At 46.6% G+C, this 27,819-nt stretch overlaps 1 protein-coding gene across 7 annotated transcripts in view; it reads right to left on the bottom strand.

The window, feature by feature from the left end:
- Positions 1-6,466: 6,466 nt before the first annotated feature.
- Positions 6,467-27,819, bottom strand: part of TFDP2 (transcription factor Dp-2) — a 171,462-nt gene continuing 150,109 nt past the window's right edge. For all 7 annotated transcript variants that reach the window (XM_082654247.1, XM_082654248.1, XM_082654249.1 and 4 more), the window contains 5 exons: positions 26,148-26,216; positions 21,625-21,776; positions 17,198-17,364; positions 13,100-13,205; positions 6,467-12,884 (listed from right to left, as the gene is read on the bottom strand). In XM_082654247.1, the coding sequence (XP_082510373.1) occupies positions 12,701-12,884; positions 13,100-13,205; positions 17,198-17,364; positions 21,625-21,776; positions 26,148-26,216 (678 nt within the window). In that variant the 3' untranslated portion in view covers positions 6,467-12,700. The remainder of the gene's footprint in view (positions 12,885-13,099; positions 13,206-17,197; positions 17,365-21,624; positions 21,777-26,147; positions 26,217-27,819) is intronic.

Here is a 27,819-nt window from a genome sequence, read left to right as displayed (position 1 = left end):
TCCCTGGTCCAGGCGCATCCCTGCACTCTGACCACTGTGGGCATCTGGAGCTAGTGCCCACCGTTCAGCTTGGGAGACTTGCTAGGGGTTGGCGGCAGTTCCCTGGGGTAGTAGAAAAGAATCTTGCCCCATCAAAGACTAGTCGCTAATTCAACCTACAAATGACTAGAAGAGTTTTGCCCCAAGAGAGGTGCATCCCTGGCCTGTGATACACCTATGGGTGCAGAGACTAAGAAAACAGCTCTGTGCCTGGCCCAGGAAGCCTTTTGATTTATTTTTTTTAATTTATTTTTTTATAAATTTATTTTATTTTTGGCTGCGTTGGGTCTTCGTTGCTGCACACGGGCTTTCCCTAGTTGCAGTGAGCGGGGGCTACTCTTGGTTGCGGTGCGTGGGTGTTGCAGTGCGTGGGCTTCTCATTGCGGTGGCTTCTCTTGCGGCAGGGCACGGGCTCTAGGTGCGCGGGCTTCAGTAGTTGTGGCACATGGGCTCAGTAGTTGTGGCACGCGGGCTCAGTAATTGTGGCGCACGGGCTTAGTCGCTCCACGGCATGTGGGCTGTTCCCGGTCCAGGGCTCGAACCCGTGTCCCCTGCGTTGGCAGGCAGATTCCTAACCACTGCGCCACGAGGGAAGTCCCAGGAGGCCTTTTAAAATGGACTTCTGAGGAGAGGACTTGTGGGGAGCCTTGTGTCGGCCCCTCCAGCATTTAAGGCTTTTCCCTCCCTGGATACAAAGATTGGGTGAGGTAAGCTCTCTGGCTGGAACTCTCTTTTGCAAGTGATTTGGTCTCTTCATGACCTTAGGACAGTCCCTCACCTTCTCTCCCACTCAGGCTTCTCCTGTGGAGTTGTTACTGATAAATTCACGTGGAAAGCAGCTGGAAGTGCTACAGGCTTCATGTAGTTCCTAGTCATCATTCCTTCCCATGCTTGCTGGCTTCTCTGGGCAAGTGTTCTCTTGTTAACAGCTGCCCACACTCAAGTATGGAAAAATCCAGTGGCTGCTGGTTAGAACAAGTGTGTTAATGGCAGCAGTGGAAAGACAGAACTAGCTGATACTGGACTGGCGGCGGGGGGGCGGGGGGGGGGGCATGAAGCAGCTGTTTCTGTATTGGAAACACAAACCATATTGGCTTGAGACTTATCAGAGTGGAGCCCTCATCTTTCCATGGTCTCTCACTGGCTCATAGAAAATAAACTACTAACGTCCTGGTAGGGAGAGAAGCGTATAGTACACAGGGGCCTGGGCTGGTTGGAAAAGCACAGTCGGGCCTGTGGGCGAGTCGCTAGAAAGGATTTGTCAGGTAGGACCCAGAGGCGGGTGATAGTGAGGCCTGTTACCCCCGACCTTCTCCCCAAGAGGCAGTTTTTCTCCTTGCATCAGCTTATTTGCTCCTATCACCCAGTTACTTCCGAAGCCAGGCAAATGTCTCTTTTCACCGTCTTGTCCTCTCTTGACTCAATCCAGCAGAATATAGGGTGGTTAAGAGGTCAAGTCTTTCCAGGTTAGCCAGGTTAAGAGGTCAGTCCTTCCAGGTTAGCCAGGCTTTGGCCAGATCATTCATGCTGAAGGTGAGAGTGCTATTTGGTCATTTGGGCGAACCAAAGGGTCAGCATGAAGAGTGTGTAGTTCACCTGTTCATGCGTTCGTTCGTTCGTTCACTCGTTCAATAAAGACTAAGAACCTATCATTACATACCAGTTACTGTGCCAGGCCCTGAATTTACAAAGATGAAAGAAAGTCCATGTATAAGAAACAAGTTCCTATTGTAGGTTATTTTCGGAGAACTTCTAATTTCTGAGAGACAAAGATTTTCCCTGGGTTCCCTCCCACTGACAGTGAAGCCTGAGAATTCCCGAGTGAGGTGGGTGCCGGTTTGTGATGCTGGAGCCTGTGAGCTGCAGGGGCTTCCCTCCCTCCTCTTGCACGGAGGTCCCTCAAACAGCCCCAGCCAGCCCACCCCCACGTGCGCACACGCTGTGATCAGAGGGAGGAAGACAGGTCAAGGTGTGCAAACGAGTGAATGAACGAATGAACAGGTGAACTACACACTCTTTATGTTGACCCTTTGGTTTGCCTGAATAACCAAGGAGCACTCTCACCTTCAGCATGAATGATCTGGCCAGAGCCTGGCTACACTCCCTACTTTCCTGACTGTCTCTCTTCACTTAAAAATTTGCCAAGAACGTCAACAGACTGTCAACTGCAGAGTGTGTTCTAATACTGCTTATTGAACATGACAAAATCCTACAGAAAAATTAGAATTTTGTTATCAGACGATGCCTAGGAATTACGGAATTTGTGTACACACACGCAAATGTAAATAAACGTCAACTGGGCTTCCCTGGTGGCGCAGTGGTTGAGAGTCCGCCTGCCGATGCAGGGGACACGGGTTCGTGCCCCGGTCCGGGAAGATCCCACATGCCGCGGAGCGGCTGGGCCCGTGAGCCATGGCCGCTGAGCCTGCGCGTCCGGAGCCTGTGCTCCACAACGGGAGAGGCCGCAGCAGTGAAAGGCCCACATGCCGCAAAAAAAAAAAATGTCAACTAAAATTTCTCAAATGCCAGCTCATCAAATGAGTAGACTGTGTTACCGACTTGTCTCGTCAATCCATTACCGTATACCCAGCAGGACTTTAACTCCATCAGGGACTCCCAGTGCAGCAGCTGGTATTTGTTGAGTCTTACAAACGAAAACTTAAGCAAAGCACACGGCCACCTCACAGGAGATTGTGCTGCTTTCCAGCCGCTACTGGCTGACGGGCGAGGCCCTCCAGCGCCTGCATGGCCCCCATGGCTCATGCTACGTGGGCGTCGCAGTTTTTCATTTCTGTGTTTGTTCTGCCCGTGGTGTTTCTCCTGGACTTTTTTCCCCATCTGCTCCGTGTCTGTCCTTTATCGTGATGACTGGGAGTGGCCCCAGCAAGCACCTACCTCCCCGGCCTAACTCCAGCCAACCCTGCAACTTGCTCATGCTTTTGCCCTCCAGGCTCTGAGAAGACTTTCAAAAGGGATTCAGGGTGGGGAAGCCACGGGGGAAACTCTCTCCCCTCAGCAAGCGGATTTCTTTGGCCAGGCCTGTCCTTAACCTGCCCAGTCACGTACAGGCCAGGTTCCTGGCACAGAGGCCCAACAGGCAGGAAACAGCTGCCCCGATACCGACCCTCATTCCAGAGGTTTTAGAAATGTCTTTTGAGGAATTTGGCTCTGGAAGCCCTGGAGAAGGTGTTGCCCGTTAACAAACACTGTCTTTGAAGACAGACGCCTCCTCCAAAGGTCTGCATCCAGGAGAGCAGGTGAGGAAGCCAGAGCCTGTGGCTTTTGAAGCTGCCTGTCTTCTCTGCGGTGCTGCCAGGGTCGGAGCCAACACCTAGGAAGAAGCAGGCAGTCCCACGGCCTGCCCCGGCCCGCCTGCCTGTCTGACGAGGCCCGCGGGACACTAACCGCCCCCAGTAGGAACTGCAGTTTGATGGTCTGTCTCCTTACATGCCTTTAGTCTGACTTTCAAGAGTGTCCACTGGGCTCACGTTTTGGTTTGTGTTTTTGGTTTTTTTTTTGCCATGCTGTATGGCATACGGGATCTTAGTTCCCCAACCAGGTATCGAAGCTGTGCCCCCTGCGGGGGAAGCGCGGAATCTTAACCACTGGACCGCCAGGGAAATCCCTGGTTTTTGTTCTTAAAAAATAATTTCCACAAGTATTTTTAAAGTAAAAAATCTATCATTCTTATAACTGTTAATAGTGATTTATAAACTGAATTTTGATAAACCTTGAGGAAACTGTTCATCTTTTAGATGATCGCAGGACGGGCAGGAGTGGAAGAGCCCAGCACTGCTCCAATGGCCCATCGCACAAAGCAGACCGCACCTAGATGTTCTACGGACACCTTCTGTGAGAGCACTTCTTGTTGTATTCAGATTAAAGATGCAATAGAAGGGACTTCCTTGGTGGTCCAATGGTTAAGAATACGCACTTCCAACGCAGGGGGCGTGGGTTCGATCCCTGGTCAGGGAACTAAGATTCCACGTGCTGTGGGGCAACTAAGCCCATGCACTGCAACTACTGAGCACGCAAGACACAATTAGAGAGCCTGCATGCCGCAACTACAGAGCCCATGCACTCTGTAGCCTGCACGCCACGACTAGAGAGCCCACGCACTGCAACTACTGAGCCCGCATGCCAGAACTCGAGAGAAGCCCACGTGCCTCAACGAAGATCCCATGTGTCACAATTAAGACCCAATGCAGCCAAAAATAAATATTTTTTTTTAAAGATGCAATACAAGACTTTGTTCACTGGAGGTTCAAAAACAAATCTATTTATTAGCAGAATCTGAAAATAATTCCTGTGGAGATGGTACCTTTTTAAGGACCATTATTTTGGGGCTTCAGTGCATACTTTTTTGGGGATTTCTAATCAAATTCTGGCTTTTGGGGGCCATGGCCAAGTGCTAGGGCATGAAAACAAATCTGACCTCAGTATGACAGGCATCATAGTACTCGAGGCCCTTGAGTAAGGCAGGAGACAAGCAAGCGAGAAGGAAGTGGTTGGCGATGGGAGCTGTGCCCCAGTGGCAGAAATGGCAAAGTGATTTGCATGAAAGTGAAAGAGGGGTCATGACAAATTGTACTTTGCATTCAGTGGGATTGGTTTCACCCACCCTGATACAGGCCTGCCTTTACTACAGAGCATTTTATACGCTTAGATTTCCTGAAAGCAAGTTTCAGCAAGAAGCTGGAAAGGCCTCTCGGGAAGAAGGCTGAGCTGGCAGTGAGCAGGGAGCTCCCGGGCATTTGGGAGTGGTTCACGGTATGAACACGCGGAGCCCTCTTCCCAGGCAAGAAACGGGGGAAGTTTCGAGGTGTTCTCAGGCGCAAGCAGCAGTTAGAGGAGCCAGCGCTCAAATAAATAAGACACAGAAATGGAAGGAGGATGGAACTACTGTAGCAGTTCGTCTGTCCGATGGAATGGGGAAAAACTAGCTCTGGGAGTAGGAACTGAAAAAGGCAACAGTCGATTGTCAGATGAGTTCTGGCTTCTGGGGAAGACCCTTGGCTGAGGCCATCTTCTCGCTGATGCCTTGTCGCCTCAGCAGAGCCCAGCTCAAGGAACTGGGTATTGACGTAAACAACTGCTGGGGCTCTGTGGACATCTCCCCGGCCAAGCCCGTGGCCACTGGTTGTGTTGACAGCTACCAACGACACTCCCAGCAGTCTCGCACGACATCCCCCATGCGGCCACAAGAGCAAAGCATGTCCTCATGGCCAAATAAGTGATCCAGTGTTACTCGCATGGGTCCTTGGACACGTTCGCCAAATAGCCCTAGGGAGGAGCTGCTACCAGCTTGGGCTCACCACTCCAGGAAGTCCCTGGGAAAGGGGGCGGGCACTGGCTCCCCACTTCAACACTGGACAGTCCACACCACCATCACTGACTTGGTCTGCTCAACTCAAGTGAGAGTCTTTAAGGGAGGATGCCTTTCTTCCTGGACATTAACATTCTTTTTTTTTTTTCGCCATGCAGCAAGGCTTGCAGGATCTCAGTTCCCCGACCAGGGATCGAACCTGTGCCCCCTGCAGTGGAAGCGCAGAGTCCTAACCACTGGACCCCCAGGGAAGTCCCACTGGACATTAACATTCAAGTGAGTGCTTCCTTCACCATTTCCTAGTGTCTCTTTAAGACGTGGCCCCATCCTGCCATCCCCCAATTGCGCCAAACCCTTCCGACTGTCCACGTGCCCACCACGCACCCAGCTCAGACTGCATATAAGACAGCGTTATCAAGGGCTCCCACCTCTCCCAAGGCAGGCAGAGATTGCTTGAGCAGGAGGTTCTGGGGGCCACGGTGGCTCCTGGGGCCTCACTCTGTACTCATCACTGTAGCTCGTCTCTCTGATGCCGGTTTGGTTAAAGGGAAGATGAGCATTCTCCCTAAAAAACTGTATTACAGTCGGTTGTTTCTGAGACTGTAAAGACATTATTCTTTAGGCGATTATCTTCTAAAGTGATCTTATAAAGATGTAAAGTCACAGGTCTCCAATGCAGAAAACCTTTTAAATGTCTGACATTTCCATCCTAGGTGGGACAGGTGGTGGATGTGCATTGAAGTGCTCTGGGGTCGTGACCTGTAAGTAGTGAGGGGGGCAGGGTGGGCTAGAGGGTAGCTGAGCCATGACACAGTCGTCAGAGGAACCAGCCAATTCCCCGAGGCACTCTGACGTGGAGACGGCCCTTCAGATACCCCAACTGGGGCAAGGCGGCTGGGCCTCTTGTACCCCTCACTGGCTGCGTGTGGTATATTACCTTGGGTGAGGCAGCTCCCTTTTAAGGGCAATTCCTGGGGAGAGGGACTCAGATGGGGCCGGGGTCTGGGCACTGCACAGTATTCACTAACCACCACCGCCATCAGCCTGCTAATAATGAGACCACAATTATTTTAAATTATTTATTTTTTCTATAGTACATCTCATTCAAATCATGGAACAGTCTGATACATTTTTTTCCTCAAGCACAACTTAAACTCATTTCAAATGCTTATTCTTTCTTTCCTTCTTTTAATCTTTCAAGATGGACAGACACACTGTAATGGACAAAAATACCCACTCAAGAGTTTATTAAAAATACAGCTTCCCAGGCTCCCCCCCTCCCCCACCGCCACCAGAGCTTTTGAGTGAGCGTCTGGGGTGGGTCCTAGGGAGGCAAAATTTTAAAACTCCCCCCATCAATTCTGCTGTGGGTGGTCCTTGAACCATCCTTTACAGGAACACAGATTAGCACTTGTCCATGACCTATTGGAAGCAATTTCAGAAAACCCAGGAATAATTAAGTATACAGAAATAGCTCTTCTATAAAATTTCCATATAAAAATAATGGTATTTATTTACAAAGTTTGAGAATGCTACAAAATAATAATCAGGTTAGATACTTCAATCTAATAAAGTCTACATTAGGCAGGTCAGATGTGGTGTTTGCATTTTCCCCTTATTTCTCGTTTAAACTGCTTAAAGCATGTGGCACCATGATGTTTCCTTCATGCAGAAAAAAGCAGAACTGTATTTTCTGGAAATAAAACCTATCAGCACATGATCAGAGTACGACATCTACAAATGAACAGGTGAACCAGCTGGGGATTTGGGCTCATGGCCTTTCTTTTTTGTCTAACAGTCAGGGTGGTGATGGCCAGCAGCCGCCTCAAGACCTCACAGTACTCAACTGTGGGCCTCCGAGCCCTGGCGCGGCCGGTGGGTCCGCCTTTTGGGACACCGAACGGTTGAAGCCGCCACGGTCCTACTGGGAAAAACAGAACTGCAACACGCTCAGAGAAGTCTCTTAGCAGAAGAGAATCTCGGTCCCCAGAGACTTTGGGTTTGCGAGAAATCTTTAACCCCAGTCGTGAACACACAGAACCATCAGGCCATTTGCCATTAGTGCCTGACATGCTGAAAACAGCGCATGGGAAGTGACAACATGGTGAGTTTGCAGCAACAAAGCGACGGGTTATAAAACCCAAACGTGATCTGGGGATGTCTCCTGGTTGAGACGGGCACGGACAGAAAAAAGCTAACATTGCTACAGAAGGGCCAGTTGACCTCCAACGTGCGTGAAGGGCTCTGCCCAGGGAGGAACGGGTTTCTTCTAAGCCTGGGTCTTCCGGGCCACCACAGGCCCGAGGCTGACACCACAGCCTCTCGCCGGGACCCACGGGCGGAGTCCACTCCTGCTGCTCAGCTGTTCAGCACTTGGTGTGACAGAGCGCTGATGCTAACCCAGAAGCCCTCTGGGAGGACCCGGGTGAGGGCTGGGTTTGTAGGAGGCAGTGGGGCCCCGGGAGGAGGGAGATTCGGGATGCAGGGCAGGCTCTGCCAGACAGGCTGAGGGGCATCGGGCCGGTCACGCCCCCGGCCGGTTTCACATGCCTGAGTGAGTGGGGAGGGTTTGACCCTATTCTGAGGCCCTTGGTGGAGAAGGGGCGAGTCCTGCCCCCACGTGTCCACTACGCTGGCTTCTAAGGCAGCTACAGGCAGAGGACCAAAGTCCGATCTGCTGGAGTAGCAAGGGGTCACGACAGCATGGAATTCACAGGCCTTTGTGTAAAGCGAAGGCCCTGTAAGAATACAGGATTTTATCTGAAAGTACAGCTGCACAGAAGTAAGCGAATATACTTTCTTCTGTCACAAGAGCGTGGTCAGTGCACACCTGCGGCCACTGAAACTTCTGTACTTGTCAGGGACTCCCAGGTCAGAACTGGAGGGGCAGAGTTTATGCCCTCACCTTTTCTTCCTTAGCACAGTGTGAGTGTAGAAGTAGGTGGGAAAACGGGGTCCCGAAGGTTATCTACGCACAGCTTTCCAGAGAGATCTTGGCTAATTCCTGAGAAATGTAATTTACGTGGGCATTAGCTTGAACTTTTTAGAAAACGGTAAAGTCAACGTCAGACACTATTTTCCTTTCGGGTAATAGTCTTCGGCTTGAATGGAAGTTAAGCAAATGAACTGAACGTTGTATGACTGTGAATCAGAGGGCAGGGAGGCACGTTTCCGAGGGCCGCTCAAGCGGCGTCCTGCAGGGGCCCTGGCACACCCCGTGGGTCTGGATAAATGTGGGAGTGATCGTCAGTGCTGGGGGACCACTGCTTCGGGTGCCTGAAAGTGGGGAACCTATTTGGGAAAATGATCCTCAGGTAGTCTTCAGCTCTGCTAAAACTAATCCATATGCAGGATAAAAGATTCTCTTTTATACATCTAATATAAAAAGTAGATCTTTATGTATCTAACAACTTGTAAAACTAGAAGAAAACACCTAGAAAAGTTCTCCATTTCTACTCACTTTCCTATTGTGTAGGTTCAGTTGGAAGGTAACAGAGCCAACAAGGAGACCTCCATGGGTTAGAATGTTCTCTTAGTTTATGGCTACTGCTGGTAGCTAAGTTTGGTTTTCTTTTATTAATCTTGGAAATTCCCTGACAGACTCCAAAATGTACACTGAAAGCTGGAAGAGTGGGGCCTTTGGAATTTAGCAGAGATTCCCAAGTGCACGTTATGGGGTAGGGTGGCCTGGTAGGGAGGTCTTTCAATTGTCTGATTCAGAACAGAAGTCACTTTCTCAGGGGGCCTTCCCCGGATACCGCCAGCCAAAGTAGCCTTTCCCCCACTGCCCCATGACCCTGTCATTTTTTCCACAGCACGAATCAACCTGAACATCTTCTGTCCTGTATTCACTCAAACACTTACTGAAGGATTAAATCTTCCCATTCACCGTCCAGCCCCCACCCTGCAGGGACCACTGTGGCAGTGCAGCCCTGAAGGCCACCTCACAGATGTGCCCGAGGCGAGGGGCCTGGTGAGGAATCAAAGGCCACGTGAAGTGACTCATGCAGGAAGCTAACCAGGCTTCCCCCCCTGTGTGTGGTTCTTGTAGGAAGAGCTGAGGCAGTTTCCTTCCTTTGCTAACCCTGCCCCACCCATGCCCACTATGCTCTGACGGTCCCAGGGCCCAGGTTACACCCAAACTTTGCTGTCTCTACAACCTGAGCAGCCCAGAAAGGGCTGTGTTTTACCAAACAGCCAAGTTTCTGATGTCTGCACGGCTAAAGTGAGCCACGCCTTTGTGGAATTCTCTCTGCTTGAATTACCTGCAGGGGCTCATGTGTGCCTGGGGGCTGCCCCGGCATCATTTTTCAGGTAGGGCAGAGTATGGGGACAACTGTAAATTCTGCTAACGAAGAGAGTTATCCTCTTTATCCTGGTGAAGTGGCAGCCAACTGCAGACAGTTTTCTCCCCACCATTTCTAGAAGACAGGGGTCATTTGTAAAGTTTTGCAGGGGGGCGGGCAGCGCTGAGAGGTGAGGAATCACCGTCTCAGCACCTCCTTTCCTGGCCCCTCCCCGAGGTCCTCCGTGATCATAAGGCACAGTTTATGCCAACACTTCCTGAAGCTGCTCCCATCACCTTGTCATCACAGGAGAAAATGAAGCGGGTCAGACAGACGCGCAGCGGGGAAGGGCAGGAAGTGTGGGCGGCTGCCTGGGCGCCGTGGGCACTGCCTGGACCCTCCCACATCAGGGCCAAAGACGCCAGGCTTGGTGCCACCTGCGCGGGTGCTAAACGGATCACGACTTCACTGGGCGACACCGTGCACCGGAAAGGTTACCGAATACACTGGCGCTTGAGGGAAAAGGGGACTCTTGAACTTCCCCCAAGCAGAGTGTAACCAGCACCCTCTGGGAGGGGTGTCCGCGTGTGTGTGTACATGTGCGTGTGCAAATAACCCCAAGTGCTACTCCTATAGAGAAGCCTGGATGTTGTAACCACAATTTCCTTTTTTTTTTTTTTCTGTTTGATTTCTATATGAAATTGTGACTGAGTAATGAACTTCAGAACCACATAAATCTGTTTAGGGGAGAAGCAGAAGAATGACAGAATTTCTCTTTCTAAACATCTGAGTCTAGCTTTCTGCTCAGGTAAAGCCTGCTCAGGTAACCCGTGACAACACATCCTGTGACCACAGTGTGACTCTGCTGGGCGTCCTCAGCAGTAACCCAAGGGTGTCACTGAGGAACGGAGGCCACTTCCTGCCAAACAAACACCACACGCTGCTCGCTGGCTGTGGAGGCCACTGATGGGGCACCAGTAACGAATGGTAAGAGGAGTCTTTGGTTGCTTTTTCTTTTAAACCCATATTTTATCAGCAGCAGAGAGAGAACAGATGAGGGAGGGGATCGGTGCCCCACGAACTCTGGCAAGGAGCCTGCTACCTGGTAGAGGAGTGCTCACGATTGGTGTACCTGTCATGAACGCTGATGTGTGGCCCTGGGACCTGCGGCATGGTATTCTGAAGTCTGAAAAGCCCGCTGTGGCCCTGGGCCTCTCCAGGTCCCCGCTGGGCCCCTTTCAAGTCCAGGGGCAAGAAAAGTTGGGCTCAGGAGAGGGAGAGGCAGCCTGAAGGAGACCCGGTTTTTCCCTGATGGTGCAGCTGACACCTTCCAGGCAGAACGTGCCCTGGAGGCCCTCGGGCCCTCCCTCCCGCGCCCACCCCGGCCTCAGGGTGGCCCGGAACTCAGGCTGCTACGGGGCTCTCCTGCACCTGCCTCCACCTCTGCGGCCCCTCCGCACTCTGAGTCTGCGCTATGGCTTATTCCTGATGGAATGCGTTTTGTCTCAAAGGAACTTAGAGTTGTACATCCTTGTGTACTGGTTGTTTGGGTCAGCCAGGCCCTTCCCCGCTGGCTCACTGTGGGCACCGGCTCCCGCGTTCCCCTGCGGGGCTTAGGGAAGAGCCGGTTTGGGCTGAGCTCAGCGCTGAGCCCACAGACGCTGGATGCATAATCTCGGGGCAAATCCAAATGATTCAAGTCAGAGATTTAGAGTTAATCTTCCATTATCGTTTGCTCCTTTCCAAGACCTTAACTAATGTGCGCTTAGGTCGGGGTTTGGCCGTGGTGGCAGTGTCTCCACACTCATATTCAGAGGGGCGGGAAGTGAACCCAGCAGTGCGCGGTTCCTAGCGGCATCTTTGGCTCTGACCTGACAGTCTATGTCCTGATCTACCGCACACCCAGTCACCTGGAGTGCTCAACGTTTTTTGGTGTTTCTGTGAAACACTGAATATCGGGTGAGTTTGAAATGCGTTTGACCCAGGAATCAACCCAATATGGTCATTTTGATGAATGAGAATGTACCAAAGGTGACATGGACAGGAAAACATTGCTGTTCGTATTCTGGAAATACTTTTCAGACAAAAGTAATGACAGTTCATTTTCACAAATTGCACACGGGGTGAAATCATACAATTACGGCAGGGAACTTGTAAGCAAGCAACTCGGTCATAGGGACTTGTTCCTTTGTTTTGTTCTAGGTGAAAAAGCGGTATGAAATGCATAGCTCTGATTAAAACGATAGAGACAATTTTCTTCTCTTGTAAAACTCCAGATTTAGGTTGCTGGCGAAAGGCAGTGCTGGCAAAGTATTTAATGCACGTGGAAATGCTATTCTATTTTGGCTTCCAGAAGTAGCCCTAGAAAATTCTATGCACCAATGCATTGGCTAATAGTGATCATTTCAGTTTGACTATAAATTATTCTAAATGTCACTTAAGTACTCAAGAATTAGCGTTCGCTCCTTTCTAGAAGCCGTCTAAGGCAGCTGATGCGTAAAGCACCTCGACTAGACTTTCAACTAGTTCAGCGGTTCAATCTGTGCTCCTTGGGCCACGAGGGTCTCCATCCCTCGCTGTACAGCTCCTCCCACCGGGAACCTCTCGCGTTCAGCTCCGCCTCGTGAAAGGCAGCCCAGAGCAGGGAGCGGGGCGTGGGGCACACGGCCGTCGGGGACTGTTCATGGAGCCACCTCGGCAATAAGGAGGGCTGCGTGGGTTTGGGGGCCACGGCGCCCCGCCTCACGGAAGATAAATGCGCTGCGTTCGTGCTGCCAAGTCAGGGACTATCCCCTCTGCCACCTCCGAGTACGTGCTTTGTTTGCCATGTGATCTACTGCTCTGTCGTTCAGGGTTTTCATTCACACTACGTTAACTTTCACCTCAATCCTCTCAGCCTTCAGGTAATTTGCTTATTGTGTTTCCCTAGTTTTCACTGAACACACAGTGCAAACAAAGGCAAAGACCGAAGCAATCGTTTCAAACACAAGAGCTCACACTAAAAACACACATGAGCATCAAAGAGCAGAACGTGGGTCTGCGCCTGTCTTTATTCTGGGGAGGAGGAGTCCTCCTCGTCCTCGTCCTCGTCCTCGTCGTTGAGGGAACAGGGGGTCTCGCCTCGGGACTCAGAGCAGTGGGAGGCCGCACTGCCGGACCGGTGAGTGTCTGCGGCCAGGAGCCGCCCCGTTGCTAAGGCCACTTCAGCATCCAAGCACAACCCTTGGTTTGCACTAGCAAACAATTGAAAACACACAGGCTCATTAACGTGGTGGATGTCTCAAGCTTTGGAGAACACAGGGAAAAGAACCCGGGGAAGGGGGGAGCCGCAGGCCAGCCCTGCCGGAGCCGCCTGGGACCCGGCCGCCGGCGCAGCACACTGGCTCTCCCCCTCCAGGGAGGGTCAGGGCTTCGCAGCTCGCCCTTCTCACCCTGAAAAAATACGTACCTTGATTGGGACAAGGTGGCACCAGCGGTCAGGTCTAAGTTTGAAACTGACTGGGTAGAGTTCAAAAGCAGTCCCTGATTTAACCACGACGGTCCTGTGGAGATATCTACAGGGAAAAACAAAAACAGATGGCAGCTCTGTAAGTTCCGTGGCTGCTTTTGTTATGGCGTGAAGAAAACACAGACAAGTAAGGCCATCGGCCTGTTCTGAATTACAGCCGGACGAGTCTCCTGCCCTGGGAAGAACCCAGGTTTCTTCAGCTTGGAAAATAGAACTTAAGAGCGGTGGGTGGGTGGGTGGGTGGGGGGAATACAGGAAGGCAGACTACAGCAGGAAAGAATTCAAATTAAACCAATCACAGACTCTTCATTCTTTCTTCTTACAGAAGACCTCGAGAGGGCAGCTCACTCAGTACAGTTGAGAGCCGTACTACTCCTGAACACCCTCCGAACTCAGCACAAAAGCCTCTGGCCGGGGCGTTAACAAGCTGAGCACGAGTGGGTGCAGACAAAGTCAAGTCGCAATGCCTTAGGCCAGAAGGACAGACACATTTTTGCCCAAGGCCCCCAGCACGCCGTCCTTTCGTGCCCCCTGGTGAACTCAGTGCTATTAGGCACCAGAGGCCTAGTCTTCTTCCTGGTACCCTCTGCTTTACAACTTGAACTAGACCTTATTTTAAAAGGCCACGCACAGTCGCGTTTTTCATGAGGGCGAGAGAGGCGTTGCTGTTTTAGTCTGTATGAAACATTTTGGCTACGTCCTTGCAATCTCATTTTCTATGCATTTACCATAGTTTTCCTATCACGACCTTGACCAATTCTTATTGTACTTCGACTTGTTTAAACGCTTGTCTCCTTATCTAGAATGTTAGCTCAGAGAAGGCAGTGACTGGAACATCTGAGATCTGTTACTGCACGAAGGAGTACCATCTCTTTCAACGGTGAGTTTACAACACAGGTGGTAGGTACAGCAGAAATGCATTCCTAAAAAAAGAAACTTATTTGACTTACGTTGTGAGATAAGACCAAGTGTATGCTGAGAAAGTGTAATTTGCCAAATAAGCTTTTATTATACTTTATAAAACTATTTTGATTATCACTGTGCAAAAAGGAAAAGAAACTGTGTACTGGGATTGGAAACTCCACTATCCTGGCACTACCTGACCAAGTGAGAAGCTTCCCACGTAGGAAAAAAGTAAACTAAATGACTACATTCATCTTAAAATGGCCTTGTGGATCTTTTCTTCCCAGGCGAACTAAGGCAGCTGTGGGGAAAAAAACAACAACAAAAACCCTTCAATTCTAAGAAGAAGAGTAGACTTTAAACACATACAATAAGAACAAGTCCGTACATAATGAAATTAAGGCCAGAATCCTGTGCTAAGTGTTATCAATTAGTATATATGGAAACCTTCTGCCAGAACACAGCTCTTGACACATTTTCTTTTCACAGTGGCTCTGAGAAGCCAACATTTCTTCCTTTCCTAGGACCCACACAACGGTTCTCACAACCCTCCTCAAGAGCCACCCTGTCCCTCCACATACTGAAGGCACACACGCTTCTGCTTCTGAACTAACCTGAAAGTCTGTATCCCGGTCTGCAAACAAGGTCACAAAGAGATCAAAGCCACAGAGCCCGCCTAATCGCCCTGAGTCTTTTCACTGAGAATGAGCTAAAATAAAGTCCTGGTGATTTATGGAGTAAGAGCTTTATGCAGACCCTGCTGGACGGCTAGGATGCCTGAACTGCTAATAAAACAGGAGGTCCTTCTCTGGGGGGAGCGAGGGGAGCACGGAGCGGGTCGGGGTGAGGACGGGGAACTGGGTCGCTGAGGGGCAAGAAGAGGGGGTCCCATTTGCAGGAGGCGGGTGGTGCGAATTTAAAAACTAAATCCAACAGAAACCAAATCTCAATCAACAGACTCTTGTGTTGTGACTAAAGGGCCAAAACCATAAAACAAAATAAAAACAACCTCTTTGCTTATATTTGACTTAATATACTTTAGAATTTCTCATCATGTTTTAAAGGCATTTTAATATTAGTTCTAGGTAGTAATGCTTATAAATGAAGGAAACTGGCAAAAGCAAAGGCCAAAGAATGCTTTTGTCCATATATCCAAATTCTATGTGCAGAATATACCACAGTCTTAGGAACTAGGACAGTCATAAAGAAAATTTCTGAATTAGTGAAAATCTGAATTTTAGAACATGCAAAACATAGTGTTTCCATTTTCAAGTACACTCACTATACTCTTAAAACACCCCAATTTAAAAATGGGCAAAGGATCTGAATAGACATTTCTACAAGGAAGATAAACAAATCGCCAGTAAACACATGAAAAGATGCTCACCATCATCCGTCATGAGGAAAATGCAAACTGAAACCACCGTGAAACACCACTTCACATCCACCAGGATGGTTGCGATAAAAAAGACGAACAAGCGTGGAGAAGGATATGGAGAAATCAGAACCCTGGTACATTGCTGGTAGGATTGTAAAACAGTACAACTGCTTTGGAAAATAGTTTGGCAGTTCCTCCGAATGTTAAATACAGTTTATCATATGACCCAGCAATTCCACTGCTTGGCATACACCCAACAGAACCAAAAGCTTATGTTCATAAAAAAACATGTACAAGAATGTTTATAGCAACATCATTCATAATAGCTAAAAACTGAAAACAATCCCAATGTCCTCCAACTAACAAATGGATTAAAAAAATGTGGTATGTCCACAAAACGGCAATAAAAAGGGATGAAGCAGGATGGATGAATCTTGAAAACATTACATTAAGTAAAAGAAGTCAGTCACCAAGGCTACATATTATATGATTCCATTTATATGAGAGGTCCAGAATGGACAAATTCACAGTGACAGGAAGTAGATCAGTGGTTGCCAGGAGCCGGGAGGAAAGGAGGAATAAAGGGTGACTGCTAGTGTATGTGGGGTTTCTTTTTGGGGTGATAAGATGTTTTAGAATGAGATAATGGTTGGTGATGACTGCATAATAACCCTGTAAATATACTTAAAACCAATGAATTGTACACTTTAAAATGTATTTTGGGCTTCCCTGGTAGCGCAGTGGTTAAGAATCCACCTGCCAATGCAGGGTACACGGGTTCAAGCCCTGGTCTGGGAAGAACCCGCATGCCGTGGAGCAACTAAGCCTGCACATCACAACTGTTGAGCCTGTGAGCCACGACTACTGAGCCCGCGCGCCTTGAGCCCATGCTCCGCAACAAGAGAAGCCACCGCAATGAGAAGTCCACACACAGCAACAAAGAGTAGCCCTGCTAGCCGCAACTAGAGAAAGCCCGCGCGCAGCACCAGAGACCCAACGCAGCCAAAAATAAATAACTTTTTTAAAAAAATGGTGTATTAATGGTACATGAATTAAATCTCAATTTTAAAAAATTACCATACCATTTCACATCCACCTGCCTGGGAAGATAAAACTCTTTCACTCTGCAGGTGAGAATGTAACTTGGCAAAATCAGATTGGAAAGCTGCGGCATCATCTAGTAACGATGAAGATGCACCCGACTCTGACCCAGCAATCTCACTCTATACACTTGCACACAGCCACCGCGATACAGTTACGAGGATGTTCAAAGCAGCACCGTTTAAATATCAAGAGACTGGAAACACACTAAAGGTTTATGATCAGTAAAATGAACAAATAAATTGTGCTTTACCCACATACTAGAATTCTATGCATACAAGAATTCTATGTAAAAATGCATCAATTACAGCTATATGAAACCATGTGGACAAATCTAAAGAACATGATGTTGAGTGAAAAAAGTCAAATCACAAAAGAATATATCACTATGATTCTATTTACATAAAGGTGAGAATTAGGCAAAACTAATAAATTGTTTCCAGCTTACTATATTTGTTTGTGTTTGTGTCTCTAAAGAAAAGCAAGTAGTGATAAACAAGAAATTCAAGAGAGAGGTTACATTTTAGGGTAGGGAAGGGCACAGAATTGAGGAAGGGCATACAGTGTGGGCTTTAATTTTCTATGAGAAAGGTTTTAGCAAGTTAGGGTCTGACATTTAATCAAGGACAACACTGAAAAAGCATGAGTTAACATACCTGTGATATAACCTTCTAAAGCCTTTGGCACCAGTGATTTAGCAAGTTTCAGATCCTCCAAGGAGCACTTGCCTGACTCCAGGCCAAAGGACATTCCCATCCGCTTCAGCACTTCTATGTCATCATGAATCTCAAAGGTATTGTCAAAATTAAAAAGATATTCAAACCTGCATCAGGAAACAAAGTTAGTGTGGGGTTTTCTGCGGTATTGGGGAGGTCTGAATAGTTTTGTACTCTGCATATTCAATAAAAGAATGAGGACCTAAGCTCAGCTACAGTACTAGAAATTGTTACCGTTTAGGGCAATGAGTCATTCTGCTGGGTTCAGAAGAATGACATCTCAAATAAACCACTTGCCAATTAAAACACCCTTCCTGTGACAGACAACAGGAGTCCATAAATTTCAGCCCTCATTAAGCTGTGGCAAACTGGAGACAGAAATGTTGGTCTAAATCTAATACTTTTCAAAGCTGTCTATAACTTTGTCACAAAAGATAAAATATTAAGGAAGCCTTCCCACGTAGGCATTTTTCCAAAGTAGATTATACAGGTGGCCAAAAGACACATGAAAAGATGCTCAACATCGCTAATCGTCAGGGAAATGCAAATCAAAACCACAATAAGATATCACCTCACACCTGTCAGAATGGCTATCATCAAAAAGACAACAAATAAATGCTGGAGAGGGTGTGGAGAAAAGGGAACCCTTGTGCACTGCTGCTGGGAGTGTAAACTGGTGCAGCCACTATGGAAAGCAGTATGGAGGTTTCCTCAAAAAATTAAAAAAAGAACTACCATACTATCTAGCAATTCCACTTCTAGGTATTTACCTGAAGAAAACAAAAACACTAATTCAGAAACATAAAGTGCACACCCAATGTTCACTGAAGCATTATTTACAATAGCCATGATATGGAAGCAACTGAAGTGTCCATCAATAGATGAATGAATAAAGATGTGGGATGTACACACACACACACACACACACACAAACACAGAGGAATATTCCTAGTCAGGCATTAAAAAAAACAAACAAAAACCTTGCTGTTTGCGACAACATGGATAGATCTAGAGGGTATTACGCTAAATGAAATAAGCCAGGCAGAGAGAGACAAATATCATATGATCTCACTTATATGTGGAATCTAAAAGATGAAACAAATAAAAATACATTCATAGAGAACAAATGGGTGGTCGGTTGCCAGATGGGAGGGGCTGAAGGTGGTGGGTGAAATAAGTGAAGGGGATTAAAAGGTACAGACCTCCAATTATAAAATAAGCCATGGGGATATAATATATAGCATAAAGAATATGGTCAATAATATTGTAATAAGTTTGTACGGGGAAAGATGGTTACTAGACTTATCACGGTGATCATTTTGTAATGGATGCAAGTGTCAAATCCCTATGTTGTACACCTGAAACTAACATAACATTGTATGTCAACTATACTTCAATAAAAACAAATAAAGCAAGCAGTCATTAACAAAAAAATAACGCAAAGAAAGCCTTTCCAATTTAACATCTAACTTTCCTACTATGAGTTGGCCTAACTAGGGTTGAGGAAAAAGCATGTTGGATGCTTACTTCATTTTCATGAGTCAAGTGTTAGCTACACGATACCTTAGATGAGCAGAAAATGGAAGACTTTTCACAAACTAACCAACCCCCAAATCCTGTCTTGAGGGCCTAAGGAGTAAAAACGCTGCAAGAAAAAAGTGTCGTATATAACACACAGCACGTTTCCGAACGTTTCTGTAAAATACCAAATCAGGATGCCCAGCTACCTAGCACAGGCTTTCAATAAAGAGGAGACTGTAAGAAGAAACAGTCCATCTGACTCCCAGGCTATGCCCTGGGGCACCATTACCCAGAGCCTCAGCCCCTCAGGGACAGAGTGCAGGCGAAGTTCTGGGACAGTGGTGGGCTTACGTTGTCACGAAATTCTATTAAAGTCACGCAAGGGTAAAACTTTTTATGCTAGATCTTAAGGGCAAAATTTATAACTTAAAGCAAAATGTCACATTAAAGTAATTTGAAGTATATGAATTTAAATAAGGACATTAACAGAAATTCAGAAAAAAAAGAAACCACACAAAATCTGGAGTGGATGCCTGCCCCAGGGGTGACTTCAGGCATACGTTAAAAGCTGAAGGTTTCATAAGTGTAATCATCATTGTGGGAAAGCCTCCTGGCTAAGGGGAAAGGATTGCATCACCAAAGTAACTGAAAGACCAGGCTTTTGCACCCCACCCTGAATAACAAGCTCCTACAAGCAGCTCAGAGCCTCCTTCCCTCCACTCAGGGGAGGGCGAGGAAAGGGCACGAGTCAGTAACCACCCAAGAAGGACAAGAATCCTTAATTCCCTTAGGTCTCTGGTCCCCACACTTTCCTGCTACTCTTTTAGACCTCAAAGATTAACCAAAGAAGAGAATTTTAATGATTTCCCACAAAACAAGAGACTAACTAGAGAGAATAACTAGAATTCTAACAGTTTTTCCCAAAAATATGTTAACCATTCTCTAGAATTCTCAGATTTATGAGAATATGTCACAAGTCCTTGTAGACACATATTTCTGTAAAGAATTTTAAGTGTGTGAATAATAATACATCTACCATTTGGGCTGGTCCTTTATGAATTTAACATCTGTAAACCAGCAAGTTAAATACTATAATTCTTGTTTTTACAGAGGAAGAAATGAGATCTCAGAGAAGTTAAGAAACTATACAACTAGAGGAAAGATTGAAAAATGCATCTTCTGACATCACAGCCTGCACGGTCCCTACTATTTCTACTTGTGTCTATAGGCTTAATTACCAAATACTCTAGAAATCCCTGTTGTTTCTCTTACTCTTCTTTTTTTTGGTTCCTTCTTATTTAAGTGACCCATAATCTCTGTATGCAATCAAGACAGGGAAGCAACACCACCAGAGAAAAGAGTGGGAGAAACCAGGAGTGGTAAAGCCCCACGGTGATGCAGTAGCTCTAAGAGGCTCGAAGTTCCAGTCCCCAGGACAGTTCTAGGCTACGCCTCTGGCACCGATGTGGTTACTGAGCCCTCTTTTGCTCTCAAACGTGTCCCAAATTTGGATGATAAGTTATATGCTGACTCCTTGGAAAAGTAGCTAACATTTACAAAGCACTGTCCATGAGTCAGACCTCTTAGAGGCATAATCTTATTTAATCCTCACAGCAAGGCTAAGGAAGTGACAGAGGCCCCAGCATCATCCCCATTTGTTCTTTGGACACCGAGCTTTTGAAGCAGTTAAATGCGGGAGCCACAACCCACACTTGTGTCTGCCTCACTCTGCACCCTATGCCCTTAACGACCTCGATACTGGTCATGGCCTGAAGACCACTACTGTTTTCATGAAGGGTAAAATAAGTTACAAATAAATTCTGTATTTTGAAAACTGCTATTTCTCACTTACTGTGATAAATATTGCCATCAATCTTAGTTAAAGTGAAAAACATGCTGGTGGGAATGTAAACTGGTGCAGCCACTGGAAAACAGTATGGAGGTTTCTCAAAAAATTAAAAATAGAACTATCACATGATCCAGCAATCCCACTTCTGGGTATACGTCTAAAGGAAATGAAATAACTATCCTGAAAAGATATCTGTACTCCCATGTTCACTGACTGCAGCATGATTTATAATAGCCGAGGCATGGAAACAACCTGTGTCCATCATCGGATGGGTGGATAAAGAAAATGTGGTGTATTTAGAAAATGGACTATTCAGCCATAAAAAAAAGGAAATTCTGCCATTTGCAATGACATGGATGATGGACCTTATATGTGGATCTTAAAAACCAAACTTATAGGTGCAGAGAACAGACTGGTGGTTGCCAGAGGTTGGGGGTGAGTAAAATGAATGAAGGTCATAAATAGTACAAACTTCAAGTTATAAGATAATAGGAAAGCAAGCAAGCAGAGAAGGCATCTAGCACTTTCATGTCTATTCATTCATTATAAACAGAAGCACACTCAAATACGATATAGCAAAACAAACAACTGCTTTAGTGCCGCGTGTTGATCTCAACTATTTCCACCATAAATGACAGTAATCACTAGTGAACCTACCTTGTCCCAGACCCCAGTGACGCTCTACTTTACCGCAGTGACTTGCCCAGACTTATACCATATACGTGTACATACGTGCACATCCTGACTTGGGCACCAGTATGCCTGTAGCACTGGCAGCACAGTGCCAGGCTCAAGAGAGGGGCCTGCGGAGGGTGAATGTGGAAGCAAGCGCTAGTAGATGACAGCACTCCACGTTTGAAAAGCTTGTTTCATGAGCCCCAAGGAAGTTAGCCTTGGTGCGCTCGGATAATGGGTACAACCTTCTTTATTTTGCAAATGATAGGAATCAGGTTAACAGAAGGTCAGCCCCGCCCTCTGCCGCTGGCTCTCCACTTACTTGTCACTTGAGATGCTGCAGTCTATGACTGTTTTTCTGCTTGTATTGATGATTATAAATGGCAGCTGAATGGTGGAGTTCAGAGCTGGAGGGCCCTGGTTCTGCTGTTCGTTTTGCCGATTTCTCTGTACCAGGTTTTTGAAAGCGATTTGCTGTAATGATCAACAAAATTACCCGTATAGTTATTTAACGTGGATAAGTGAGTTGGAACTAAATGAATTAAATACATTTAAAATACAGTTTAAAATTAGAGCATTTAAAGAGGCCCTTCACCTACGAGTTAAATAAACATTTAAGAAAAAAGATGAGAATGATCCAACTCAATAAATATATTTCGAGGGAAAGAAAATATACATTTAAATGGTGTCTAACATATCCTATCACAGAAAATGGGACCCATGGTTTCCATCAAGCATAGAAACAGGATCTTACAAATCTGGGAGAGCCAGTGGCACCTACAACTCTTCTTAGAGTGATACAGCAACAGATACAGTGTTTATCTAACACAGACTCCTGAGAGTTTAGGGTTAAAAATATGCCCCTTAGATTGTCTAGCCCAGAAATATGCAAACTTTATAAAGCCACAGAATGCTTTCTTCAAATGAAATCTTCTGGGACACCCACTGTTTATAAAACAGATCAAAGCATCCTTGCTCTGGTTGGCTGCACTGGGGCTGAGTCCTGAGTCCTGCCAGCTCTGCCCTCATTCACCGCTTAGTTCCTTCACAGAACTTCTAAGCATCTTTAGGGCACAGTTTGGAATCTAGTCCAAGCCCCTCCCCACCTGATATCTTCCAGATGAGGGAACTGAGGCTTCACATTGATTATAAGGTATATAAGGCCTGAATCTTTACAATGAATTTTGCTGCTACTTTTAAGTTATAACCATTAATCAAAAGTCAAAGAAAGAGACCCTGCCACCCCCTTTTATTTTATTTAAAAATTTTATTTTATTTATTTAATTTTGGCTGTGTTGGGTCTTCATTGCAGTGCGTGGGCTTCTCATTGTGGTGGCTTCTCTTGTTGCAGAGCATGGGCTTTAGGCGCACGGGCTTCAGTAGTTGCGGCACGTGGGCTCAGTAGTTGTGGCTCGCGGACTCTAGAGCACAGGCTCAGTAGTTGTGGCGCACGGGCTTAGTTGCTCCGCGGCACGTGGGATCTTCCCGGACCAGGGCTCGAACCCGTGTCCCCTGCATTGGCAGGTGGATTCTCAACCACTGTGCCACCAGGGAAGCCCCCCACCCCCCTTTAAATAAGGCAAACGTATCTCAGAATTCCACAGCTAGAAAGACCTTACGCAGCCGAAGTCTTTCATCTGCTTGTGGAACAGATACTGGCTTAAAAAGCTCCTAAAGTCACAGCCTTTCAACCCTTCCATCAGCGTGTTCCCTCTTCTCACCCAGTAGTGATGCAATTAAATTATTTTCTATGTTTTAGCAACCTTATCCTACGAGTGTTTATTTTAGGTCCTGGGCCTTAACTGAAGCTTGATTAAGATTACTGTCATCTTAAAATGGCTGGGTGCTATCTCCCTAGAAAGTAAACATTTACTCTTTTAAAATGCACAAAACAGAAGGGAAACCAATTTATTCTAGCCCTGACAGTGTGTCCAGAACCATCACTGTCAACACCATTCATTACCAAACATTACTTAAGTCATGCTTATTAATTTGTTCTTTTCTGCTGCTAACGAACTAAGGCTATTTTATATTCAATGCTTAGTTCACTTAATAGAGGAAAAATATGCTGAAACTGTAGAACTGGGAAAAAGAATTATACGTTTGAATACTTCTGCCTAGCTTCCTTACTCTTCTAGAAAAAGCATCTTGGAGACACCCCCATACTTTTCCTAGCTTTGTGGTCCTAGTGCCATGGGAGGGCCTCGGTAGAGGGTGGAATATAAACAGCAGTAAGTAAAAGTTCTTATATATGTATGATTCATTGTTAAATACTGTGTACATTTAATAGCATCAAAGATTTTTCTTGAGCTTCCCTGGTGGCGCAGTGGTTGAGAGTCCCCCTGCCGATGCAGGGGACACGGGTTCGTGCCCCGGTCCGGGAGGATCCCACATGCTGCGGAGCGGCTGGGCCCGTGAGCCATAGCCGCTGAGCCTGCGCATCCGGAGCCTGTGCTCCGCAACAGGAGAGGCCACAACAGTAAGAGGACCACGTACCGCAAAAAAAAAAACAAAAAAAAGATTTTTCTTGTGCAAAGCACTGTGAATACAGATATAAAGTTATTTGGATAGTAAAAAAGAAAAATCATTTCCCATTTGTTTTGGACTGAGTTCCTTATTTTTTGCCCTTTGATTTTCTTCAGCCTTTCGTTCTTTTCCGGGCTCATTAACATCTATTTCAGAGGCTAAGCAGCTTCAGGTGTATTCAGACATTCATTCTGCCCTGCATTAGTAGCTCTGGAAGAGATTTACTGGCTGGAAGGGACAATGATACAGACAAAAGCAGGGCATCTAGATTATGTGTAGGCAGAAGCTACTCACACCATTCCTCTCCCACATCACCAAGGACGAAAGGGTGCCATGTAAGTAAAAGTGACCTGGGTCATGTGACGTCAGCAGCTGTGACCTTGTTAAAAAAATTAAGCTAGCTTAGCCGCAGCGAGGCAAATTTTTCCTGTTTAGGGACAACTTGCTTAATTTTACTAGGAAGAAATAAGCTATATGTCTACCAGGAGATTAGAAGTTATACTTGGGGTTTCATTTTAATGTTTAGAGAGACTTGCTTTTATAAATGTTGACAGCTAGGTTGTGCCTGGGTTGAAATCTTCCATAAACATTTACTTGAGAGACAGTAGAGGAAAAGAAACTCAGGACTTAAAAAAAAAAAAAAAAAAGCAATGTTCATTGTATAAAGATAAACAGGGGAAAACATATTCCAGTTCATCCTCTGTGCTGGCCATCTAGGGATGGGAAAGCACCACATACATGAGGGCGATTTTGCCCAGTGCAAGTCTTTCTGATAAACAGATAATTATAGGCATACTGATAAACAGGTTTTTATAATAACATATGCCAAAAATCAAGCTCCAAAATGTTCCATGAGGGTTTTGAGGAAATGTGAGGAAGGCCTAGCACAGGGTTTCAGGGTCTGTGAGTGGGGAGGGAAATACTGCAGATGCTGCAGGGACAGGGACGACAGAGAGGCAGCCGGGGAAGGTGGCGGCGAGGCAGGCCAGGTCTCTCAGCAGGCAGAGCTGTACGGGGAGCAGCACAGGAATAAACTGTCAGCTTTCAAGTTTTGTTTTTCTTTTAAGCTGCAGAATGCTCTCTTCCAACAAAGCCTACTTTGGAAATCCAGTATGAAAAATACGTAAGACGCCTGCTCCAGAGGTAGTTCCCATAGGGGCCAGTGTGAGCTGCAGACACAGGGTAGCGAGAAGGCGGTGCCTAATGAGGAGGGAACATCTTGGCGGGGCTGCCTGCGTCGCGGGAGCCTCTGTCCCGTCTCCCCTGCCCCGCTTCCTCCCCTCCTTCCTTCCCAGACCACGCACAGCTGTGGAAGGGCTAGCGGTTTTCTCCTTCCTCTCTGACGTGTACGTAAAATGTGAAAAACGAACAAAGAAATACACGTCTAGAAAGTGAAAGACAAAAATCTGGAACATGTAGGAATACTTAACCTATTCTGTCCATGAGACAAAGTGAGTATTTTAGGGGGGAAGAAATGTTACAATTATTTGGTAATTTATTGCTTCCTTTATTTCTGAAAAGTAGATTACACCAAAAGTGAAATAGGACCTATGGTTGTTCAAATCCACATCGATTTCATGATTGGTTGAAAGCTTTTCACATAAAGATAATTTACTGATTAAAAACAAAAGTATAAAGACTCGCTGGCTCATTTTACAAAGTTTTTCTGATTGGACTGAAAATGACTCGCTGTACTGCTCAAAGTGAATTTTTACACCAACTGACAATTACCAAAAATAGAAAAAAAAAAGGTCCATCTACCCTGTGATTTGACCTCACATGATTTTATACAAGGCCTCTACGATATTTTTTTAAATTACCCAGATTCTAGACAGTTATCAAAAAAAAGCATAAATACAGGGATCCTCATTACACTATAAAGTTTAATTTTCCTAAACAGAAATGCATCTTCAGTTTTGGTATTTCACAAAGCTTTTTATGTTATAATGTCACTTACAGATAGTAAGTATTACAGGTGGATTAGATTGTTTTACTCAAAGCGCCTAAAATTTAACTAGCCTTATTCCTTGATGTTCCAAATAAGGGCTAAAATAATTTCTGTTCAGAGTAAGGGTAAGAGTCAAAAGTAAACTGTTGCATAATATGTTCCACGTTAGAGCTGCTGTGAGGCCCCCTGATGTCGGTGGGGTGGGCAGGTCGTGAGCACGGTGATGAGCTCGGGCGTGGCAGCGGCTGCCCTAGCAGGGCCCCACCAGATTCTCAAAGGCACCCAAAGCAGAAAACGCTGACTCAAAGCAAGTAAGGGGAGAGGCAGAGTACAGGCAGGGAAGGTAACGAAACACACCCCCGCTTCTTTACCTGCAGGAGAAGTTCCTGAAGCTGGGCCCGCTTCTGCTTTATCCGTTCTATCCGCCTCTGCTTCTCGATCTTTAAAACACAGGTAACAAAATAGCATGAACATATGCAGAGTAGAAAGTACTGCTCGCTTTTCAGGTCCCAGTTCTGAGATATCGAGAATTTTCCTTAGAGACACTCAACCCGTTTTAACGAACATAAGTAAAGGCAAATCGCACCTTCTGGGTTTGGGTGAGCACGCAGGCAAGGCAGCAGAACTGTGGCAAATGCCATGACGACAACCATCCCCTGAGTGAACACTCGCTTTGCAGTACCTGTTGCTATTTATTACAGAAGCGCTTATCAGAGTAACAGCTAACACGTGGTGAATACCTACTCTACTTGCCAGCACTCAGCTGAGCCCTGGACACATGTTCTCTTAATTCGTCTTCACAAAACCCTAGAGGTAAGTACTGCTGTTACCCCTTCTGCAGTAAGGAAATGGAGGCACAGAGAGGGTTAAGTAACTGCCCAAGGTCACACAGCTGGTGAGTGGCAACAGCCAGGATTTGAACCTAAGCCACCTGGTTTCAGAGACCCTATTATTAATTCCTTTGCTCTATGAACTGCCAAGAATGAGGTAAGATCTCATTTAAGATCTCCGTTTAACTGCCTTTTAAACAGGCACAGCTGCTAATACAGAGAGGCTACATATTCAATACGAAATCCCTACTTGTTGTAAGAAACATGCTTATGGGACATATTTCCCAGCTTCAAATAACTATTATTTTCCTCACTCTCACAGCTACCTAGAAAACATATATTGGAGTCTGAATTTCCCGTAGATGAATTCCTCACTGTGTCTTTGGGCAAAAGCCAACGTCATCTAATAAGACATTTTTCTTATCTACTCCAGCAGCGTATTTCTTTTTCTTTTTTTGTGGGCTGCGCCTTGCGGCATGCAGGATCTTAGTTCCCCAACCAGAACCGCGGCGTCTTAACCACTGGACGACCAGGGAAGTCCCATAAATATGTTTTGTTTGTTTGTTTGGGCTGTACCGCGTGGCTTGCAGGATCTTAGTTCCCCAACCAGGGATGGAAGCTGGGACCACAGCAGTGAGAGCGCTGAGTCCTGACCACTGAACCGCCAGGGAGCTAAGCAGCGTCTTTCTTGTTTGCTCCCCATCTAGTCTGCAGCGAGAGTTTCTCTCATGGTGCCTTCTAACCACTACCACACTTGAGTCCTGAAACACTGAAGACCCACTGTAAAATCTGTGCTCTCCCCCGTTTGAAAAGATGCTGCAGGGGGTTCCCCCTGTGTCTGAGGCTGTGACAGGGCAGCCCCCATCTGCACCCAGCCAGGCCAAGCTGTACTGACACTGCCTCTAAAACACTTCTGCAGCCTCACCGCCACAGCCAGAACTCAGCCCCTCTCCAACCCACCCGCCCTCACCTTCCCTCCTCACCTTCCTGTCAGTTCAACTTCCAACCCACTAGTAGAGTGACCCTTTAGAACACATGCCCTCAGCTCTCTTCATTATCATTCTCCAGCAGCTTCGGTTGTTTATAGGATCAGGTCCCTACTGCTTTAGCACTCGGAAACCTATGCCCTCTCTCCTCGCCTGTACCCTGGCCACACCCACGGCGGGCACGCCCTCTTCAGCCTGCCTCAGCCCAGGCGGTGCCTCTGCCTGGA

The sequence above is a fragment of the Grampus griseus genome (genome assembly GCF_964374135.1).
Source record: "Grampus griseus genome assembly, chromosome: 5".
In the NCBI taxonomy this organism is placed as follows: Eukaryota; Metazoa; Chordata; class Mammalia; order Artiodactyla; family Delphinidae; genus Grampus; species Grampus griseus.
This window is presented reverse-complemented; position numbering and strand designations above follow the sequence as displayed.